Source organism: Glycine soja, chromosome 20, assembly GCF_004193775.1.
Source record: "Glycine soja cultivar W05 chromosome 20, ASM419377v2, whole genome shotgun sequence".
Lineage (NCBI taxonomy): Eukaryota > Viridiplantae > Streptophyta > Magnoliopsida > Fabales > Fabaceae > Glycine > Glycine soja.
In genome coordinates this window covers 26,327,099-26,345,567 of record NC_041021.1, presented here as the reverse complement: position 1 = coordinate 26,345,567, position 18,469 = coordinate 26,327,099, and the positions used below count along the sequence as shown (strand labels likewise).

Here is an 18,469-nt window from a genome sequence, read left to right as displayed (position 1 = left end):
ACTCAGACAGGTGCAGCTTGTACATTGAAGCAAATCCTGCCCGCTTGGTTATCCTGGGAAGAGTTTATGAGGGATCCACTGTTGTTCATAACACTCCTTTGTTGCCTGGCCAAGTAAAGGTGGGTGTGGAGGAGGTTAAAGATCCAGATGCTCCTGTTCCTGTACCCATTGATGAGGTTTCCTTAGTGGGGCAGGCAATTCACACCTTCCTTGCTTAGCCGACACATCTAGTCAAGCCTTTATCACAACAGGTACTTTACTCTTACTATATGTTTCTTCTTTTTGAATTAATTCATTTAGTGTGCCTCAAATTAGGCCATTTAACTTTGTTTCATCAACAGGCAGTTGTGTCTCCGACAAAACCACCTCAAATGCCGAATCCAGAGGTCGATGATCCGCTTTATCTGATGACATTGACCATCCTAGAGATTTTCTTGAGGCTTTACCAGATTACATTGGATGCAACTGTGTTCGGGGTCTTTAATCCATACTTCCCGCTCTACATAAAGCACGAAGACCTCTCCGAAATCGCACACGGTGGTCAATGTCTCAGCATATCAGTGTTACAGTTGTGGATTCTGTAAGTCATTTTAGATTACTTTTAATTACCTAAGTTATTGCTTTCAATTCATAAATATTTAACTTGGACTTAACATAAACAAGCATCTAACTGAAACAAGTATGCAAGCAGGGAATTCTGATTTGTATGGATTCCTTGAGCCACAGTCCATTCAAAGGTCTGGGTAATCACAGTTTGAGGTTGAAAGTTACATAAAGAGTTGGATGTAGAGTTCAAAACGCGATGTCTACCTTGGAGCCTACCTGAATGGGTAAGTCACACAAAATAATTGAATTTAATTAATGTTTACTAATATGCTAACCCACATTCGTCTCCACTGCAACGGACACTGGCAGATGGTGGTCATCCTGCCCAAGGAATACCTAGTTGTCTGCTTTTGTTCATTGCATAATAGGCCAGACAACTACCTTAAGGGGATAATTAACAAGTCAGTGTTCTTTTCAATACATTTGCATTGAAATACCTCAACAACACCAGTTTTTAATTGTTACTCGTCTGGAACAGTGCTTTAAAAGGTCTTGATGATTCTCCAAAACCTAAATCAAAGGCTATTACTAGGTGGATTGTCGTCAAGGTACGCCATTTACATAAAACTTCCACTTATATATACTTCTTATGTGTGTGTACACTAATTGTTTAATTAATATCCAAATTTCATTATGCAATTAGTGTAATAGACAAAAAGGAAGCACTGAGTGCGACTATTATGTCATGCACTGGATGTCCACTATTATATTAGGAAGTTTCAGAAATAACTGGAAAGCGGTACGTTTATTTCAAACAAATTTGATTTTTTTATAATTTGTATTACATTATTAACTTATCATTTATTTCATCATGCATTATTTTAACGATCCTAGACCATTGGAGACAGAGAGATTAAAGGCGCTTCAGATCCAGTGGGCACAATATTAGAACTCAGAGCTAGGATTTAGGAACATTAAGTTTAGCTTAGTTTACTTTGGTTTAACATTTTTTCCATTTCCTATGTTATTTGAACATTGAATTCATTTGTTGATAGTTGTTAATAATAAATCAATTATTCATTGTTTATTGTGATTAAAACTGCTTGAAAGCATAATAAAATGTTTATTTGCTGTGAATTGGGTCTGAAATTGCATTTTACAGGTACAATTTTGGGTTGATTGTAAAAACAGAAAGTTTATATATAAAAAAAAACTTGAAAACAACATCGGTTATTAATGAAAAGCGATGTTAATATAGTAAACAACATCGATTATTTAGAAAAACTAATGTCAATATACACCTTAACATCGGTTTTTCAATAAACCGATGTTGGTTATTTCTAATAACATCGGTTATTTATACATAACCGATGTTAATATACAAACGTTAACATCGGTTATTTATACATAACCGACATTATATATAACTAACTACAACAAAATAAGTATATAGATGATGGACATTCACATCGGTTATACATAAAAAACTTATGTTTATCTATTAGTTAACATTGGTTTTATATCTAAACCGATGTCAACGTTCATCATGTATACACTTATTTTGCTGTAGTTCTTTATATATAACATCGGTTATTTAGAAAATCGATGTTGGCATTTTTATGTTAACATCGATTTTTAAAAACCGATGTTAAAAATAATACATTCAACATCGGTACTTTCAACATCGATTTTAAAACCGGTGTAGAATGTTGTAAATAATCGATGTTGAAAGTGTATTTTCTTATTGTGTCCAGCCATGATATCAGCCTCGGATGCACCTACTTTAGGTTCCCTTGGTTCTGGAAAAATAGAAGATGACTCAGATGATTGAGGTTCTTCTGTACTTGGTTGTGCTATCCTGTCCTGCAATATTTTCATTCTTCTCTCTGCATTGTTCCTCCTACAAGTGGCTTCTATTTCCAAATCTAGTGGAACTAAATCACCTGCAGAAGGGTTACCTCGCATACAAAACACTAACAAGAGCAACAGTTAACCAAATTAAGAGAAAAATAAATTTCAACTAACTATTCACACAAAAATTAATCAAAGAATAAAGAATCAATGCCTACAAATTGAACTATACTTCTCAAATGGAAAGAAACTCCCTGGCAACGACGCCAAAAACTTGTTCGGGACTCAGCCAACTGCGATACTAATCAGCAAGTGTACTGAGTCGCGCAAGTAATATAAAATGCTAAGAACCAAGTATCGAATCATAGGGAGTTTTTTTCATTCAGAAAAGCGTTCATTCAATAAGCAGACATTTGTATGGAACTAGAAATATAACAAAAGATAATTTCTGTAATTCTAAAAATAACTACAAAATTTGCTATCTAATCGTGAAAGATAAACAGATGATTAAAACGTTGGGTCCTTCTACTGAACAACTTGATGTAATCATGTGTTTTTCTCTATTTAAGGTTGTTTCTGTGTTCTATGCCGAGAGCAAATACCCCAAACACCGATTCCTCGCGTGAATGGACTAATTCTATTTAAACTTCGTTCTAGGATTCCTCGTCGAACTTAGCCTAAATAAATTGCATTAAGATTATAGCATATTAAAAACTAAATCCCTACACTCTGTGTCCAGACATACAGTTCTCTAGCCTGCTCTATCTAGTTCTAAGGATTTAAAACATTTTCCAATACTAAAAATCCTAACTTTACACACAAATGGGTGATCAAACCACAAGCATGCAAGAATTAATTGCAGATAAAAGCTACGAACACATAAAAACAACTTTAAAATAGATAGTGAAGAGTTTTACATCAAAGCTCAACAAAAATCCCCAACAAGGGACTTAGCCTTTCATTGCAAGTTATCACCTTTCAGTAACAAGATGAGGTTTTTGAAGTAAAATTAAGATTACAGAGTGGTGAGGATGTATCCTCCACCTCTAGAAACCTAAAAATCACTCATAAACCTAGAATCCTCTTGAAAGCTGAGATTTTTTTTGTTCTCTTTTGCTTTGTTTTCTCTTCTAGTATGTCTCTCACACTCTACGGGTAGGCTCTTGTTGTTCTCTCCTTTATTTTCTCCAACTTCAGCCTTTAAAAGGGCTTCCTAATCCTAAAGGCTCGCTTAGCGCCATTTTCGCACTAAGCGTGAGTTAGTGAATTTTGGCTTAGCGAGTTGGGCGTGCTGAGTGCCAGAAGAGCAAATGACTTGCTGGGCAAGCTGATGGCACGCTGAGCGCGTGCATGCTTTGCAGATTCTCTTCAAGATTCTCCCAACCCGCTAAGTGGGCTGAGTGCCTCTCTTAGCAGGTGTTACTCGCTAAGTGTATATGCCTCGCTTAGCGAGACACCAGCTACTTCAACCTTCTTATTCTTCATCTTTTCACCTGAAACTAAAGTTGAACCAGAATAATTCACAATATAGGGAATATCTACTAAGAAAAAATTAAACTAAACATAAAATATGTACAAACCTACAAAAAGAACCATAAATTGGGGAAAAAACATAAATTTTATAAAACTTTTTAATACAAAAGTTAGTCGTAAATGATGACTAACAAAACTGACTCAGCAATCTTGTGCAGAAGAAACAAAAAAGAAAAAGACAAGAATAACACTGAAAGTCTACTCCTCAAGGGAAATATCAAGACAGTTCTAGCAGTCAGGAAGATGTTGAAAACTTGAGTTTAATGGTAAGAAAATTTGGAAAATTTCTCAGGAAATCAAAGGACAAAAAATTCTCTAAATCCTCCAAGAAGGTTGACAACAACAATAACAACAATAGCTACACATGTTTAGAATTTGGCAAGCAAGGCCACATTAAATCTAAGTGTCCTATTTACCTTAGAAAACATGGTGGTGAAAAGAAAAGGAAGAAGGACAGAAAACAAAAGAAAGCCTACATAGCATAGGAAGATAGTGCATGAACATCTTCCAACTCTTCAAGTGATGAAGAAATTGCTAACATGTGCTTAATGGCAAAATCCATAAATGATCTGGCAACAAGTGAAGAAATTAAGGTAAATTCTGATTTTGAAGAACTTTTAGAAGCATTTAATGAGATGCATGAGGAAGCTCAAAGGCTTGTTGTGTTAAACAAAAAGCTGAAAAGTGAACTAAAATTGCATGTCAATAAATTGGCTTCAACACAAGAAGAGCTTAACAAACTGAAGCAAGAAAATGAAAAGCTTGTTTCAAAATGTAAAGTCACTGCTTGTGATGACACCTCTACTTCCTTTAACATGGATGATTGCAAGTTTTTGCAAAGAAAGTTTGAAAATTTCAAAAAGGGTCACCATGCTAAATGTATGAAATTGCAAATTGAGCTTTCCCACCTTAAAGATTTGTTTGGAAAATTAAACAAAGGGAAGAGTGATCTTAATCACATGCTCAATATGCAAAAGCATATTACAGATAAGACCAGTTTGGGATATAACAAACCTCTTTTTCAAAGAAAACTCAGTTTGTATCCTCTAAAGGGGTGAACCCAACTAAGGTCTCAAAAAAGAAAGAACATGGTGTATTCTAGGAAAAATGCAAAAACATGTCATTATTGCATGAAAAAGGGGTCACACTTCATACTATCGGTATGTTAGAAAGTTTGACATTTCGAGTGGAAAATGCATGTGGATTCCAAAAGATTTATTTGCAAAGATTAACCCTATTGGACCCAACTTAAATTGGGTACCACCTTTCTCTAATTGATTTTGTCTTGTAGTTGTGCCTAAAAGCAAGAGATTCACTATGGTACTTGGATAGTGGTTGCTCTAGGCACATGACGGGTGACAAGTCCAAATTCTCTGACTTCATGTCAAAGGATGGTGGATACATCACATTTGGAGACAATAACAAAGGAAAGATAATGGGAGAAGGAAATATAAGGAATCAACACAACTCAGATAAAGAATGTGTTATATGTGGATGGACTAAAGCATAATCTTCTAAGCATTAGTCAACTTTGTGATAAAGGTTTCAAGATTAAATTCAACATAAATTGTTGTCTTATAAGTGAAGCCATATCTGGTAAAGTTGTCCACATTGGTAAGAGAATAGGTAACATCTATATGATGAATGTTGAACATGCATCTTTTCATAAGCTAAGTTGCTTACTGAGTAAAATAGATTATTCATGGTTGTGGCATTGTAGGATTGCACACACTAATATGCACCATTTAAACCATCTAGTTAGGAAAGACTTATTAATTGGTCTACCAAAACTCAAGTTCGAGAAAAATAAATTGTCTGAAGCTTGCCAAAAAGGGAAGTTAGTCAAAAACTCTTTTCAAAGTAATAACGTTGTTTCTACTTCAAAGCCCCTTGAACTACTTCACATTGATTTATTTGGCCCCTTTAGAACTATGAGCTTGGGTGTTAATTACTATGACTTAGTTATAGTAGATGATTACTGAAGGTTCACATGGATTTTGTTTTTGAAAACAAAAAATGAAGCTTTGAATGTTTTTCTCAAACTTGCCAAGATCATTCAAAATGAAAAAGGTCTCAACATTGTTTCACTTATAAGTGATCATGGAGGTGAATTTCAAAATGAGTCTTTCGAAAGCTTTATTGAAGAAAATGGAATTCGCCCCAATTTTTCTGCCCCAAGAACACCTCAACAAAATGATGTTGTGGAGAGGAAAAATAGATCCCTTGAAGAAGGTGCGAGAATCCTTTTAAATGAAACAAAGTTACCTAAGTATTATTGGACTGACGTTGTACACACTATTTGTTACACCTTGAACAAAGTACTTATTAGACCTATTCTAAAGAAAACTCCTTATGAACTGTATAAAGGAATAAAACTAAATATTTCTCACCTGAGAGCTTTTGGTTGTAAATGTTTTGTTTTAAACAATGGTAAGGCAATCTTTCTTGGTTATTCACTACATAGTAAGACATATAGGGTATTCAATAAAAGAACTTTAATTGTAGAAGAATCTGTAAATGTGGTTTATGATGAAACTAGCTCTTTTGTTCAAGAAAATTCTTTAGAAAAAGATGCAGGTTTTCAAGAAAAGGATTTTGTTCTTAGAGATGACATGAAAGCTGAAGAAATTGAGCAAAGCAAAGAGATTTCTATAACAATGCCTAAATAACTTCCTAGAGAGTGGGGAACTAAAATAGATTCCTCCTTAAACAAGATAATTAGAGAAATCTTTAAGGGTGTTTCTACACGCTCTAGACTTAGAATTCTATCTAACAACATGGCTTTTGTTTCTCAGGTTAAACCAAGAAACATTGATGAAGCTTTATGTGATGAACATTGGTTAATGGAAATGCATGAAGAGCTAAATTAGTTTAAGAGAAATTATGTATGGGATTTAGTTCCTAAACCAACCTCTAACAAGTCAATTAAAACCAAATGGGTGTTTCGAAACAAACTTGATGAATCCGGGATCATAGTAAGGAATAAAGCATGGTTGGTTGCAAGAGGACACGACCAAGAAGAAGGAATTAACTATGATGAAACCTATGCTCTAGTAGCAAGGTTAGAAGCTATAAGATTGCTACTTGCATTTTCTTGTATTATGAATCTCAGACTTTTTCAGATGGATGTAAAAAATGCCTTCCTCAATAGATGCATTGAAGAAGAAGTGTATGTAGACCAACCACCAAGATTTGTGGATAATGAACATTCTGACTTTGTCTACAAACTGAAAAAGGCACTATATGGTTTAAAGCAAGCACCAAGGTCATGGTATGATAAATTGAGCTGTTTTTTAATTGAACAATCCTTCACTAGAGGTTAGGTTGACAAAACCTTGTTTATTAAGAAAGTAAACAATGATTTGTTAATTGTTCAAATATATGTTGATGATATTATATTTGGCTCTACTAATGAAAACTTGTGCAATGAATTTTCATGTTATATGCAAAAGGAATTTGAGATGTCCATGATGGGAGAATTAAACTTCTTTCTAGGACTCCAAGTCAAACAAATGGAACATGTAACCTTCCTCAGCCAAACCAAATACTGCATAGAACTGATAAAGATATTTGGTATGGAAAAATGCAAAGAATCATATACTTCTATTGCTACATTAACCTACCTTGACTTAGATAAAAAAGGTAAATTAGTCGATGATCAAGATACAGAGGTATGATTAGATCACTTCTCTACCTAACTGCAAGTAGACCGGATATCATGCTAAGTGTTTGCTTATGTGCAAGATATCAGTCCAATCCAAATGAATCTCACTTGATTGTAGTTAAGAGGATCATTAAGTATCTTAAAGGCACAATCGACGTTGGTTTGTAGTATCCCAAAGGTACTTCCTTAAACTTAACAGGTTTTTCAAACTCTAATTTTGCAGGATGCAAATTAGATAGGAAAAGTACAAGTGAGACATGTCATATACTTAGAAGTTTAGTAGTGTCTTGGAATTGTAGAAAGCAAGCTTGTGTCGCACTTTCAACTGCCGATGCTGAATACATAGCTGTAAGAAGTTGTTGTGCTCAAAGTCTTTGGATGAAGCAATGACTTGAAGACTTTGGAGTAATTCTTAATCATATTCCTATGAAATGTGATAACACAAGTGCTATTAATCTAACCAAGAATCCTGTCATGCATTCTAGAACTAAGCACATAGAAATAAGGTATCATTTTCTAAGAGATCATGTGTCCAAAGGTGACTACTACTTTGAGTTCATTGATAGTGAACATAATTAGCAGACATTTTCACTTAACCTTTTGTTAGAGATAGATTCTTTCATATTAGAAATGAACTAGGCATATTGGATGCATCTAGCATAGAATAACATCTTGTTTGCATAAGTGTGTGTTTCACATTGTCATTCATATCATTTGTCTTTGTTTGGTATGTGTTTTAGCGTATTGGTTCATGTGTATACTTAGTTTTTTTGAAGATCACAGGTTTATATTAGTTGTTTCATGATTTCTTGTTGCTTTAATTGATTACTATTCATTTTAATCGATTACTATATGATATATGTTTGGTAAGTTTTTCAAAACTTTATGTTTTAATCGATTACACCATGTTTTAATTGATTACCATTGCTTGTGATATGTTTCTAGTTTTGAAAACTTGTTTTAATCAATTACATCTTGATTTAATCGATTACCATTGGTTGATATGTGTTATCTGTTTTAAAATTTTGTTGTTTTAATTGATTACCGTTTTTGTGTCTATGGAGCTTATGTATAAAACTTTATGTTTTAATCGATTACTTGTCTATATGTTTGAACTTTATATGGATTTCGTTCTATTTTAATCGATTACATAACGTTTTAATTGATTACTTATAGCAGCTTTTGGTTTTAAAATGAAAACGAGATCCAGTTTAATTGATTACTATGTAATTTTAATCGATTATTACGTGTCTGTTGTGAGTAATCTGTTACATTTCTTCATCTTCACCTCATCAAAACCTCCATTACTTCAACATTTACTCCTTTAACCTACCATAGTCAACCAGAACATCACTTTCCCTCTATAAAAGCCAACCCAAAGCCACATTTCAGTCACACCTTCAACAACCTCAGAGTTATCTCTTCTAAACCCTAGCCTCTCTTCTTGTTTCAAGCCTTTTTTCTAAAACTATGACCAACAATCCAGCTAGAGCACAAAAGAAAGCCAAGTCTTTGAAGAGAAAGCAATGAAAGTGCTCTCAAGAAGCTCTCAACAAGTTGGATACGTGGTTCATGGGAGAGAACAAGAAGATGAACTTCAAAATGATCTATGGCGTGAAGAACGTGAGAATTCCAAAGTTTTTGAACTTGGAATGGTTTCTCAATAGGGATTCAACTTTACCAACTTGCTTGAGGTACAAGGTTTGTCAACATTGGTGCAGATGAAGGGAACCTTCTACCCTGAGTTGGTAAAGGTCTTCTACACATGTGCCAAAGCTGTTATGGAAGGTAACTTGTACTCTATTGTCAATGACGTAGAGATAGTGATTGACACTACAGTTTTGGAAAGCAGTAGCAGGAATAGATATGTGCGGAGTCCGAAAGTTAGAGGAATCTGTTGATGGCTACAACAAAATGACCACATACAGAGGTATGCTTCTTGATCCCACAAGAATTTTAAGGAATAGATTGGGTGTTGGTGGTCTGACAGTGGAAGACAAAATATTGGTATACATTATTACATATATTTTGGTGCCAAGATCTAATAATCATGCTCAAGTCACGGATGACAACTTGCAGATTATATATGGGTTTAAATCAAGAATTCAAATGAATTAGCCACTATTGATGGACAATATTATGTTGAAAAGCCGTCAATTGTTGGATTATGAATTTTCATATGCAGTTTTGACCTCAAGGTTCATTGATTATTTCAATATCGATGTATCTAATGATATTATAGACTTTACCAAAGCCTCTAATGAGATAACTGAAAGGCATCTCAAGAAGCTTGGCATGACTTATGTTGATCATGAATGGATCATGGCAAGAGAGCAACCAACAACAACAAACATTGATCAGATGGAAGAAAAAGTTGAAGAAGAAGCTCAGTAAGAGCCAACTCATCAATGGAACCCTTCTAAGTCTCTTATGATTCAAAAGATGGATGCTATCCTTCATCTCCATCAAGAGCATCAAGCCAAAGTTCATAGCTCCTTAGAGAACATCACAACTAGGCTTGAGTACATAGAAACTAGGCTATCCCTTAGTAACCTCCTGAACCCACATGAGGATGAGGTTTAGATATGTTCGTGTGCTTGTTTGTGCTATTTTATGGTCTTTCTATCATGTCATGTTCTTTGTGTCTTAGTTTGATGATAGTGTTTATGTTTGTTTATCTCATGATTAAAAAGTTTATGCAATGCTCTTAAGTTTCAATGAAATATGGTTTATTTCTCTATTTAATTGTGTTTCATTTTGTGTCTACTCAACTTTTTGGCCTTGTTAATGCCAAAAGGGGGAGAAGAAGATATTGCATATCGCTAGGGCATATTGAATGTATTGCATAGCATGTTGAGCATTTTTTTATATAAAGATGGTTATAATATACTAGTTATAGTTTTGACATCTATGATGATGATGATGAATTAATCCTTTGTTAAGTGTTAAGTATTTTTCAGGATAAGACTAAGGATCATGTTTCCAATCCAATCTCAAGACTCTCCAAATGCACTCAATGTCGCATTCAAGTTTGGCATCATTAAAGCCAATATGGGGAGATTGTTAGAGATAAAGGAAGCAACAACTTGGAACAACCTAAGGCCAAAGCTTGAAGCTCAAGAAAAAGTTTGAAGAAGTTTTTTGGCTTTTACATGTCCAACTCCTTTGAGTGACATTTGTATTGGTTATTAACTTGATTATTGCATCTTAGTACATCCGATATTTATTTTGCATTGTGCATCATCATAGTGTGAGTGAAGAAAATTTTCTAAGTTAGAAAAATTTCTTCAGAGGCAAAAACTCTATTTTAATCGATTACAACAAGTTGTCTGAAGCTTAAAGAGTTAAGTCTCGTATTGGTTTAATCAATTATGGTAGTATTTTAATTGGTTACATTTTTGTTTGAGACAATGACTGATTTTTCAGGAGTCTCTACTTTAATCGATTACCTGGTGGATTAATCGATTACTTCTCTCTCATTTAAGTTGTTCAGAGGTGAACAAAGAGAAATTTAATCAATTACTTAGGTCATCTAATCGATTACATTATTCTTGAGTTATTTTCTAGATGTTGGATGAACACTTTAATTGATTACTCAGATAATCTAATCGATTACTTCATTGAAATAATTGATTACCTTATGGATTTAAACGATTACAGGTGAATATAATTGTTTTCTCTATAAATAACCAACTTGTGTTCACATCTACCCATCATGAGATCATTAGAGAATACTCAATACATCTCAAACATATTTTACTGCTTCTGTGAAAATGTCATATCTCACAAAACATGCACACATGGGTTGTTAGCCTACAATACAAATTTGAAGGGGATCCAACGGTTAACAAATTTGAGATCATGGTTTTACTGGAACAAGTTTTAGGTTAATCTCAGAATCACACAGTTCCAACATAGATCAATCAAGCTACAAATAACCTAATATCCACACCAAGCAGTTGCAGAAGGATAATTCACACAATACTTTAACTAATCCAAATTAATCAAGTAATCAAATAATACAAGAAATACATCAAACATCTATTTTTAGTTATTGAAATTTTAGGGCGTTAATAGGTGATGTTGTTATTGATGATAATATTGATAAATGATGATGTTGTTATTGATGATAATATTGATAAAGAATTATGTTGTTATTGGTGATAATATTTATATGAGAATGATGTTGTTGTTAATGATGATGTGACATTAGATGATGTTGATGTTAAAAATGACATTGAGATGAAATGTTGTTGATGTTGATAATGACATTGAGATGAGATGTTATTGATGTTAAAAATGTCATTGTGATAATGTATGTTGTGTATGTACATGGGGAGTGTAGTGACCATGATGGATATCCTTGGTGGGAGAAATAGAGTTGTTAAAGAGTTTTAAGCATCTCTAGAGGGGGGTGACGTAGAATATTTAATTATCTATGGTCATGGCAAACATTTGTTAGTGGGAGCAGATGGACAATAGTAGATTATGTGGAGTGAAATTCTTTTGTTGGAGCTGCCAAACCGACATGATGACATTGAGATTATTTTGGGAGAGAGTTGTGTTTTGTTAATCAACTCCTCCGTAGTTGGTTCTATAATTCTTTTTGAATTGAGAATGTAAATCACAAATTTAATTATATGTATGAACTACTTTAATGTGAATGATGTTTACTGAGTTAATATATATATATATATATATATATATATATATATATATATATATATATATATATATATATTCATTTAAGTATTTGTGCATTTGTTTGGTGAACGTATATCGCAAAAAATTTACTCTCATTTTTCATAAGAAAATTAACCGAGTTTTTATTTAAAAATTGAAATTAACACGGTTTAGAGTAGTGATATCATAACGGCTAGTGGGTCGTTACACTTGAGTTGTTTCTAGGTTTTGGGAAGAACACTTTAATAGATAAAAATGATAATCTAATCGATTACCTTGTAGATTTAATCGATTACAGGAGGTTATAATTGTTTTTTCTATAAATAACCTGCTTGTGCTCTCTTAAAAAATAACGAAACATAATATTTTGAGCTTCTGAATGAGCTAAGATCATGTGTTGTTATTAGTTAAAGAAAGAAGAGAAGAAAAATGCTTAAAAAAGTAACTCACCTTTAAATCTTTTGATTGTGAATATCTTTTGTGATAAGTGAGTTGTGTCACTTTCTCGAGATAACAAGAACACTTCTTCAGTCAAGCAAGGTTTTGCATAAAGGATGGATCAGGTTGTGTCTATCTTTACTTTGGGTTTTTGTGTATGATTTTACACATCTTTTTGTTTGTGAATGAATCGTTGAAGGCATGCTAGAATAGGTGTTTCTAGTTTGGGTTAAGGGTAATTTTCTCTTAGGTTCTTATTCATAGAGGACTCTCGTATTGGGTGCCTAAGTCTCTTTTTCCAGGATTGGAACAATTAAAAATATATTAAAAAGTTTCAATAGTCAATGTTGTTAAAGAGTTGAAGTAATAGAAAGTTTTCATTAAAAATTCATTTAGATGCATTAATTTTCACTTTTAAGTTTTAGTTCCTTAACTAGCATATTTTCCCCAATTAGGATTTAATTTACAACTATATTCAAGTGAAAATGGCACAATCTTTTTTAGAGAGGAATGTAGAGTGTATAAAAGTTATAATTAAGCCCATTAAAAATATATTTAAGTTTGAACAGTCAATGTTCTTAAAGAGATAATGTAATAGAAAGTTTTCATTAAAAATTCATCTAGATGCATTAATAATGTTTTTATTAGGAAAAGACTTTTCACTTTTAAGTTTTAATTCCTTAACTAGCATATTCACCCTAATTATGATTTAATTTACAGTTATGTTCAAGTGAAAACGGCACAACCTTGAACCTCGACTACTTTGGCGGTGGGGCAGTGAGCCAATGTACATCCGTCAAGGTCATTCCCCCACCAATTGAGACTAATGTCCTCCAATCCAAGGCATAGATACAAAAGCACCCCCATGAAGGCAAGCCCTGCATCAAGTGCCCCTGAGAGCACATAATTGTGACGCTTCCACCATTCGGGCTTGTATCTGAACACAACGAAGCCAGAGAGAAACCCCGCAATGATCCAGCTCGTGTAATTCACCGCCGTCGCCGGAGGCATCATTCCGGTGGCCCCTATCAACACTGGCATGTTTATGAGCCTAATCCACTCTTGTTGTGGGAACGACCTTGCCGCCAACCAAACCAGTAATGGAGCAATGGCTCCTCCTAGGAAGAACCAATTCACTTTCTCGTACGTTCCCAGGTCTCCGAATATTCTTCTCGGCCCAATCAAACCCCAAATAACCGATGCGTCGTAGAACACTGTGTCACTTGGACACGTCCATACAGAGGACGTGTCTTTGCATATGTCTGGGATCGTTTCCATTAACCACCACGCAGTGCCCAAATACACAAAACCCGCGACAAGCGTTCCCACAACCTGTCCCATGAACATGGTTCTGGGAGGGATTTTCATGTAGTGACCAAGCTTGAAGTCTTGCAAGAAAGTGATGGCCTGCGTCATGCTGATGTAACCATAAACCTTGAAGCACATGTTTGCCACAGGGTATCCCGGGTAGATGTACCCTATGATGTATTCCGTGATTATGTTCAACCCCGGACTCTGCAATTGCTCAAAAAATGTTGGAAGAGTTAAACAATTACTACTATAAAAAAATATATTCATTTTAGTCTTGAAAGTGTATCACAATGATAATTTGGTCTCTCTTAAAAATTCAAAATTTAATCATTATCTATATAAAAAAAACAAGTTGATTCTTCTTTTAAATTTGTGACATTATTTTATTATTAAGTTATAATATTTAATAATCAATTTAAAATTATATTTTTTAAGATAAATTTAATACGTCGTATTTAATTTTGCACATCCGAAGACCTATTTTAATTTTTTCGGAACAAAATCATTATTTATCATAAAAAATTATAATATTTAAAGAGTTAGACAATCACTACTGTTAATTATGTACGGACCTGATTTGTGATTGCAGTAATAATTCCAATGGGGAGAGTGAAGAATATAGCAATGGCACATGCGAGGAGAACACCCCACCAAGGCAGTTGCAGCTGATCGTTGTAGTATTCGCAGGTGAAGACGGTGGCTGCAATGGTTGCGATGAGTATGCACACGAACCACCATTCAGGCACCTGTTTGTACCTCCGCATAAGCTTCGTGTGAATGTCCACGCTCTTTTCCTTAAAACTTGATTTACTTTGCTCCCATATTTCTCTGTATACATATATTTTCAATTTAATGTATGTGTCATGTGTGTATACACGCTATGCTCTAGCTATCTAGTCAAATGTAATTGTATCCATGACCATATATACACATTAAAAAGAAGATAAAACATATTTTTTTCTCGTATATTTTCGTTCAAACTTAATTTTAATTTTTGTATTAAATAGGTGAAATGTAAGAGACTAAATACACTTGATTTTTTTTAAAAAGTATAGAGATTAATTAGAAGTACAAGGATTAAAAATATAATTTATCTTTAAGAAAAACAACTAAAAATCAATATGAAATTTTAAATTAATTAATTATATATTATTTCATGAGATTGGTACAGATGTACGTACCTTCCGTGAAAGAGAGCAACATGCATAATGGTGGCCGTGAGTGCAGCAAAGCCAACACCATAGGTCATGGCAAAGAAAGTGCTGATGTACAATCTACCTTGTCTCTCATAAGCCGCAAGGTCTAGGTGGAAATTGGAGTCTATTATGGCTGTGATGTTATAAACTTGACCTTTCTCCGTGAAGAGTTCGTCCGAGAAAATGGGGAAGGTTTTGGCGTTGTACAAGTCGAGCCAATAGCACAGCGGAGTCAGAACGTACATCACAAACACGAAACCCACCGCGACATTGGCAGTGGCAAACCATGGGCTTGCGAGTGGGCTTCCGAGGTAGGACGAAATGGTGGACCAGTCAAGCCCAATTGCTCCTATGCCAAGCCCGTTTAGGCCCGACCCAAGTTGTTGGGCCAGAACATTGTTGGGATATAACCAGCAAATCCAAGAGAGGGAGGTTAGCATTTGGAAAATGTAACCGGGGAACACGTAATAGGCGAAGCTGCACAAAAATGCGATTACGAAGAACTGCGATCGCGTTAACCCTCCCTTTGGTCGCTCATCCTTCTCGTGCAGGGCCCTGATGAAACAATGTTTAGTATTATGATTTAATTATGAAGTAAGTAGTACGTACAAATGAGTTATTATTACTCACATTTTTTTTCTTCTCCTTCTTACTGTTGCATTTAAAAATTCGATCAGACATATGTATAATTATTATATAGCGGATTTTTTAAAGCTAATTCGTAGTAATCTTTGAAGTTTTATTTTAGTGTTGAAAATTAAAGGGTTTAATTTTAGTACAAGTGTCATCATGAAGATTTTTATACTATGAACTAAATTAATAAATTCTAGATATGGTTTTAAAAGAGTTAATTATAAAATTAAATACTTTTCAACGATACGGTAAGATATACAAGATTGGTTTATAGTATAAAAAATGTTTACAATTGAATTAAAAAAAAGGATTATATTTTCAGGATTTTAAAGAATTAAATAGGAAGCGCATGTTGGTACTTTTGGGCCCCGGTTGATACGAAAGTTTCGTTCCATAGTGATTGTAAATGAGTCGTGGAAGAAAGCAATGATATTTTTATAACTACGTATACAACAACTTGTTCCAGCCGCAAAGTACAACCACGCAAGAGTGAGTGATGACATATAGGTAAACTAAAAAATCGTAAATATATTACATTGATGTTATTGGTAGGTATGGATACTTTTGTATCTTATTACGATATTGTCGGCGAACTAACTAATTCTTACGTAGTGTGTCAAGTTACTAGCTAGAGCATAGTATTCAATACATTTACTCTTCATATTGACCATATAAATTAGAATAATAAAATGTTAATGCTGTAGTATTATAATTATTACCTGAAGAGTGAAACTTGAACTAAATTTGCTGGCCACCACATTGCCGCTGGCTCTACCAGGTATCTTCTAAATATGCCAGCCCATCCGAAACCCAATACCTATCATTCAATTGGTACAAGTTTATATCAATACAGTACTATTTTTCATGCATGAATTATCTTTTATAGGTAACTGAGGCAAACTAACCAAAAAATACGCATTATTTTGGTGTGATATTTTTGTTTGACGAGGAAAAGAAAATTAGTTAGGTGAGGTTAATTATAACTGCAAGTCAAAATAACCAACCAACCTGTGTGGTGATGACCACAAGCAAGGAGACAAAGAAGGAGATGTGTTTGTGGTAAAAGATTTTGACAGCGGTAACAACGTGGATGGCGTAGACGGTGCCGGCGCCGGAGTTGGCGAAGATGGTGATGAGAACGTGCTCCTTGACGTTGAAGGGTCCCGGATTGAGAGTGAATTCCCAGCGTGTTCCTCTGAAGAACACGCGCTTAGTGATCGTTGCGGCCATGAGTTGGCCGAGCGGCACCACCGCGATCTGGGCGGAGATCGCGGTGATGGTGAGAGGCTGGATGCGGTACCAGAAGAACTGGTTCAGGAACGACAGCAGCACGCATGATAGAGTTCCCAACACCCACATTCGGAACGTCAGAACTGGAAGAGATGGGTCATCGGTGGTTGGCACCGTTAGGGCCACTTGTTTTATGGGCGAGTTCTCTTCATTTTGCTGCCTATGGCTAGTACTGCTTCCAACTTCATCTTCCTCCTTGTTAGATGACACTAGATGTTCAACACAACAAATTAATTAATTAAAATATATATGTGCATTGAATGTTTTTGTATCGGGATGAAACTCAGTCCGTATGGTCAAATTGTAAAGACAAATACCATGCGGGAAGAGGATCCCGATAAAAGAAGACACTGACAATGTTAACCATAGATTTTGGCTTTCAGAAAACAAATGTTAACCATAGATTTGTATATTAGAAATTAATAATAATGACATCAAAATCAGAGGCTGGCTTACGGAGAGGGGATTTGATCTCGTGTACCGAGGATTCTTCCATGATCATTCCTCTGAAAATGAAAATGTATGTATGTGTTCTCTACAAACTATAATTCCCAGAGAAAAGGATGAAAAGGAATTGAAGAAGGAGACAATATTAATAATTTAGCCAGCCAGGTTCGGGTCCCAGCCTCCTGCATACTCCAATAATGGCTCTCTCACCAAAATAGTTTTCATTTTAGGTAAATAATTTATCAAAATAACAGTATAAATAAATGATTATATTTACTTGATTTTGTTTTGTCCTTTCCTCCACTTACAATATATATATAATCTACGTGGAAAATATCCAGCCACGTTAACGTTACTACTCTTTACAAATATCCAACCACGTTGTGCGACAATACTTATTTGTGAAACATAAACGCAATATGTAGTCTACGGCAGCCACTGCACGTGTGTCAACTGTCAAGTGGACGTAACAAGATTGAAAGGATAAATTTACCCTGCCTCTTCTACCATGTAATTATTCAGAAATTATTACCTGAATAATTAATTTTGTTAAAAGTCATACATTCAATAAGTATATATTGAATTTATAAAAGTTAATAAATATATTTTATTTAATAATGCTATTAAAGTTAATATTGTGTAATACAAAATTAAATGTATGCTTAATCAATCCACAAATTTATTGAAGGGGACTGAATTTTTTTTCCTTCTCTATAATTATTATAATATTTATCTTATAAAATATAATTATTTAATAAATAATGACGTCTAAAAATTATTTACCAGTCTTACACAAAATATTAAAATGATTTTTATTTTAAACAATAAAAATAAAGCAGAAAAAAATCGATTTCAATTTTCAAATGATATAAAATTC

At 34.2% G+C, this 18,469-nt stretch overlaps 1 protein-coding gene across 1 annotated transcript; it reads right to left on the bottom strand.

Moving 5' to 3' along the window:
* Positions 1-13,293: 13,293 nt before the first annotated feature.
* LOC114403426 (oligopeptide transporter 7-like) lies at positions 13,294-17,772 on the bottom strand. The gene is made up of 6 exons (XM_028366392.1): positions 17,602-17,772; positions 16,864-17,354; positions 16,575-16,672; positions 15,208-15,777; positions 14,599-14,854; positions 13,294-14,230 (listed from the first exon to the last, which is right to left on the bottom strand). The coding sequence occupies exons 1-6, from the start codon at positions 17,645-17,647 to the stop codon at positions 13,442-13,444; spliced, it is 2,250 nt and encodes a 749-aa protein (XP_028222193.1). The 5' UTR covers positions 17,648-17,772; the 3' UTR covers positions 13,294-13,441.
* Positions 17,773-18,469: the final 697 nt, after the last annotated feature.

What these genes read in the sequence shown, in the direction of transcription:
- LOC114403426 (XM_028366392.1), bottom strand. Translation starts at nt 17,647, where the DNA reads ATGATCATGGAAGAATCCTCGGTACACGAGATCAAATCCCCTCTCC. An exon ending in TTGTGGTCATCACCACACAG is followed by an intron (nt 16,673 to 16,863) that starts GTTGGTTGGTTA and finishes ATTGAATGATAG; the next exon opens with GTATTGGGTTTCGGATGGGC. An exon ending in TTACTGCAATCACAAATCAG is followed by an intron (nt 14,231 to 14,598) that starts GTCCGTACATAA and finishes GAGCAATTGCAG; the next exon opens with AGTCCGGGGTTGAACATAAT.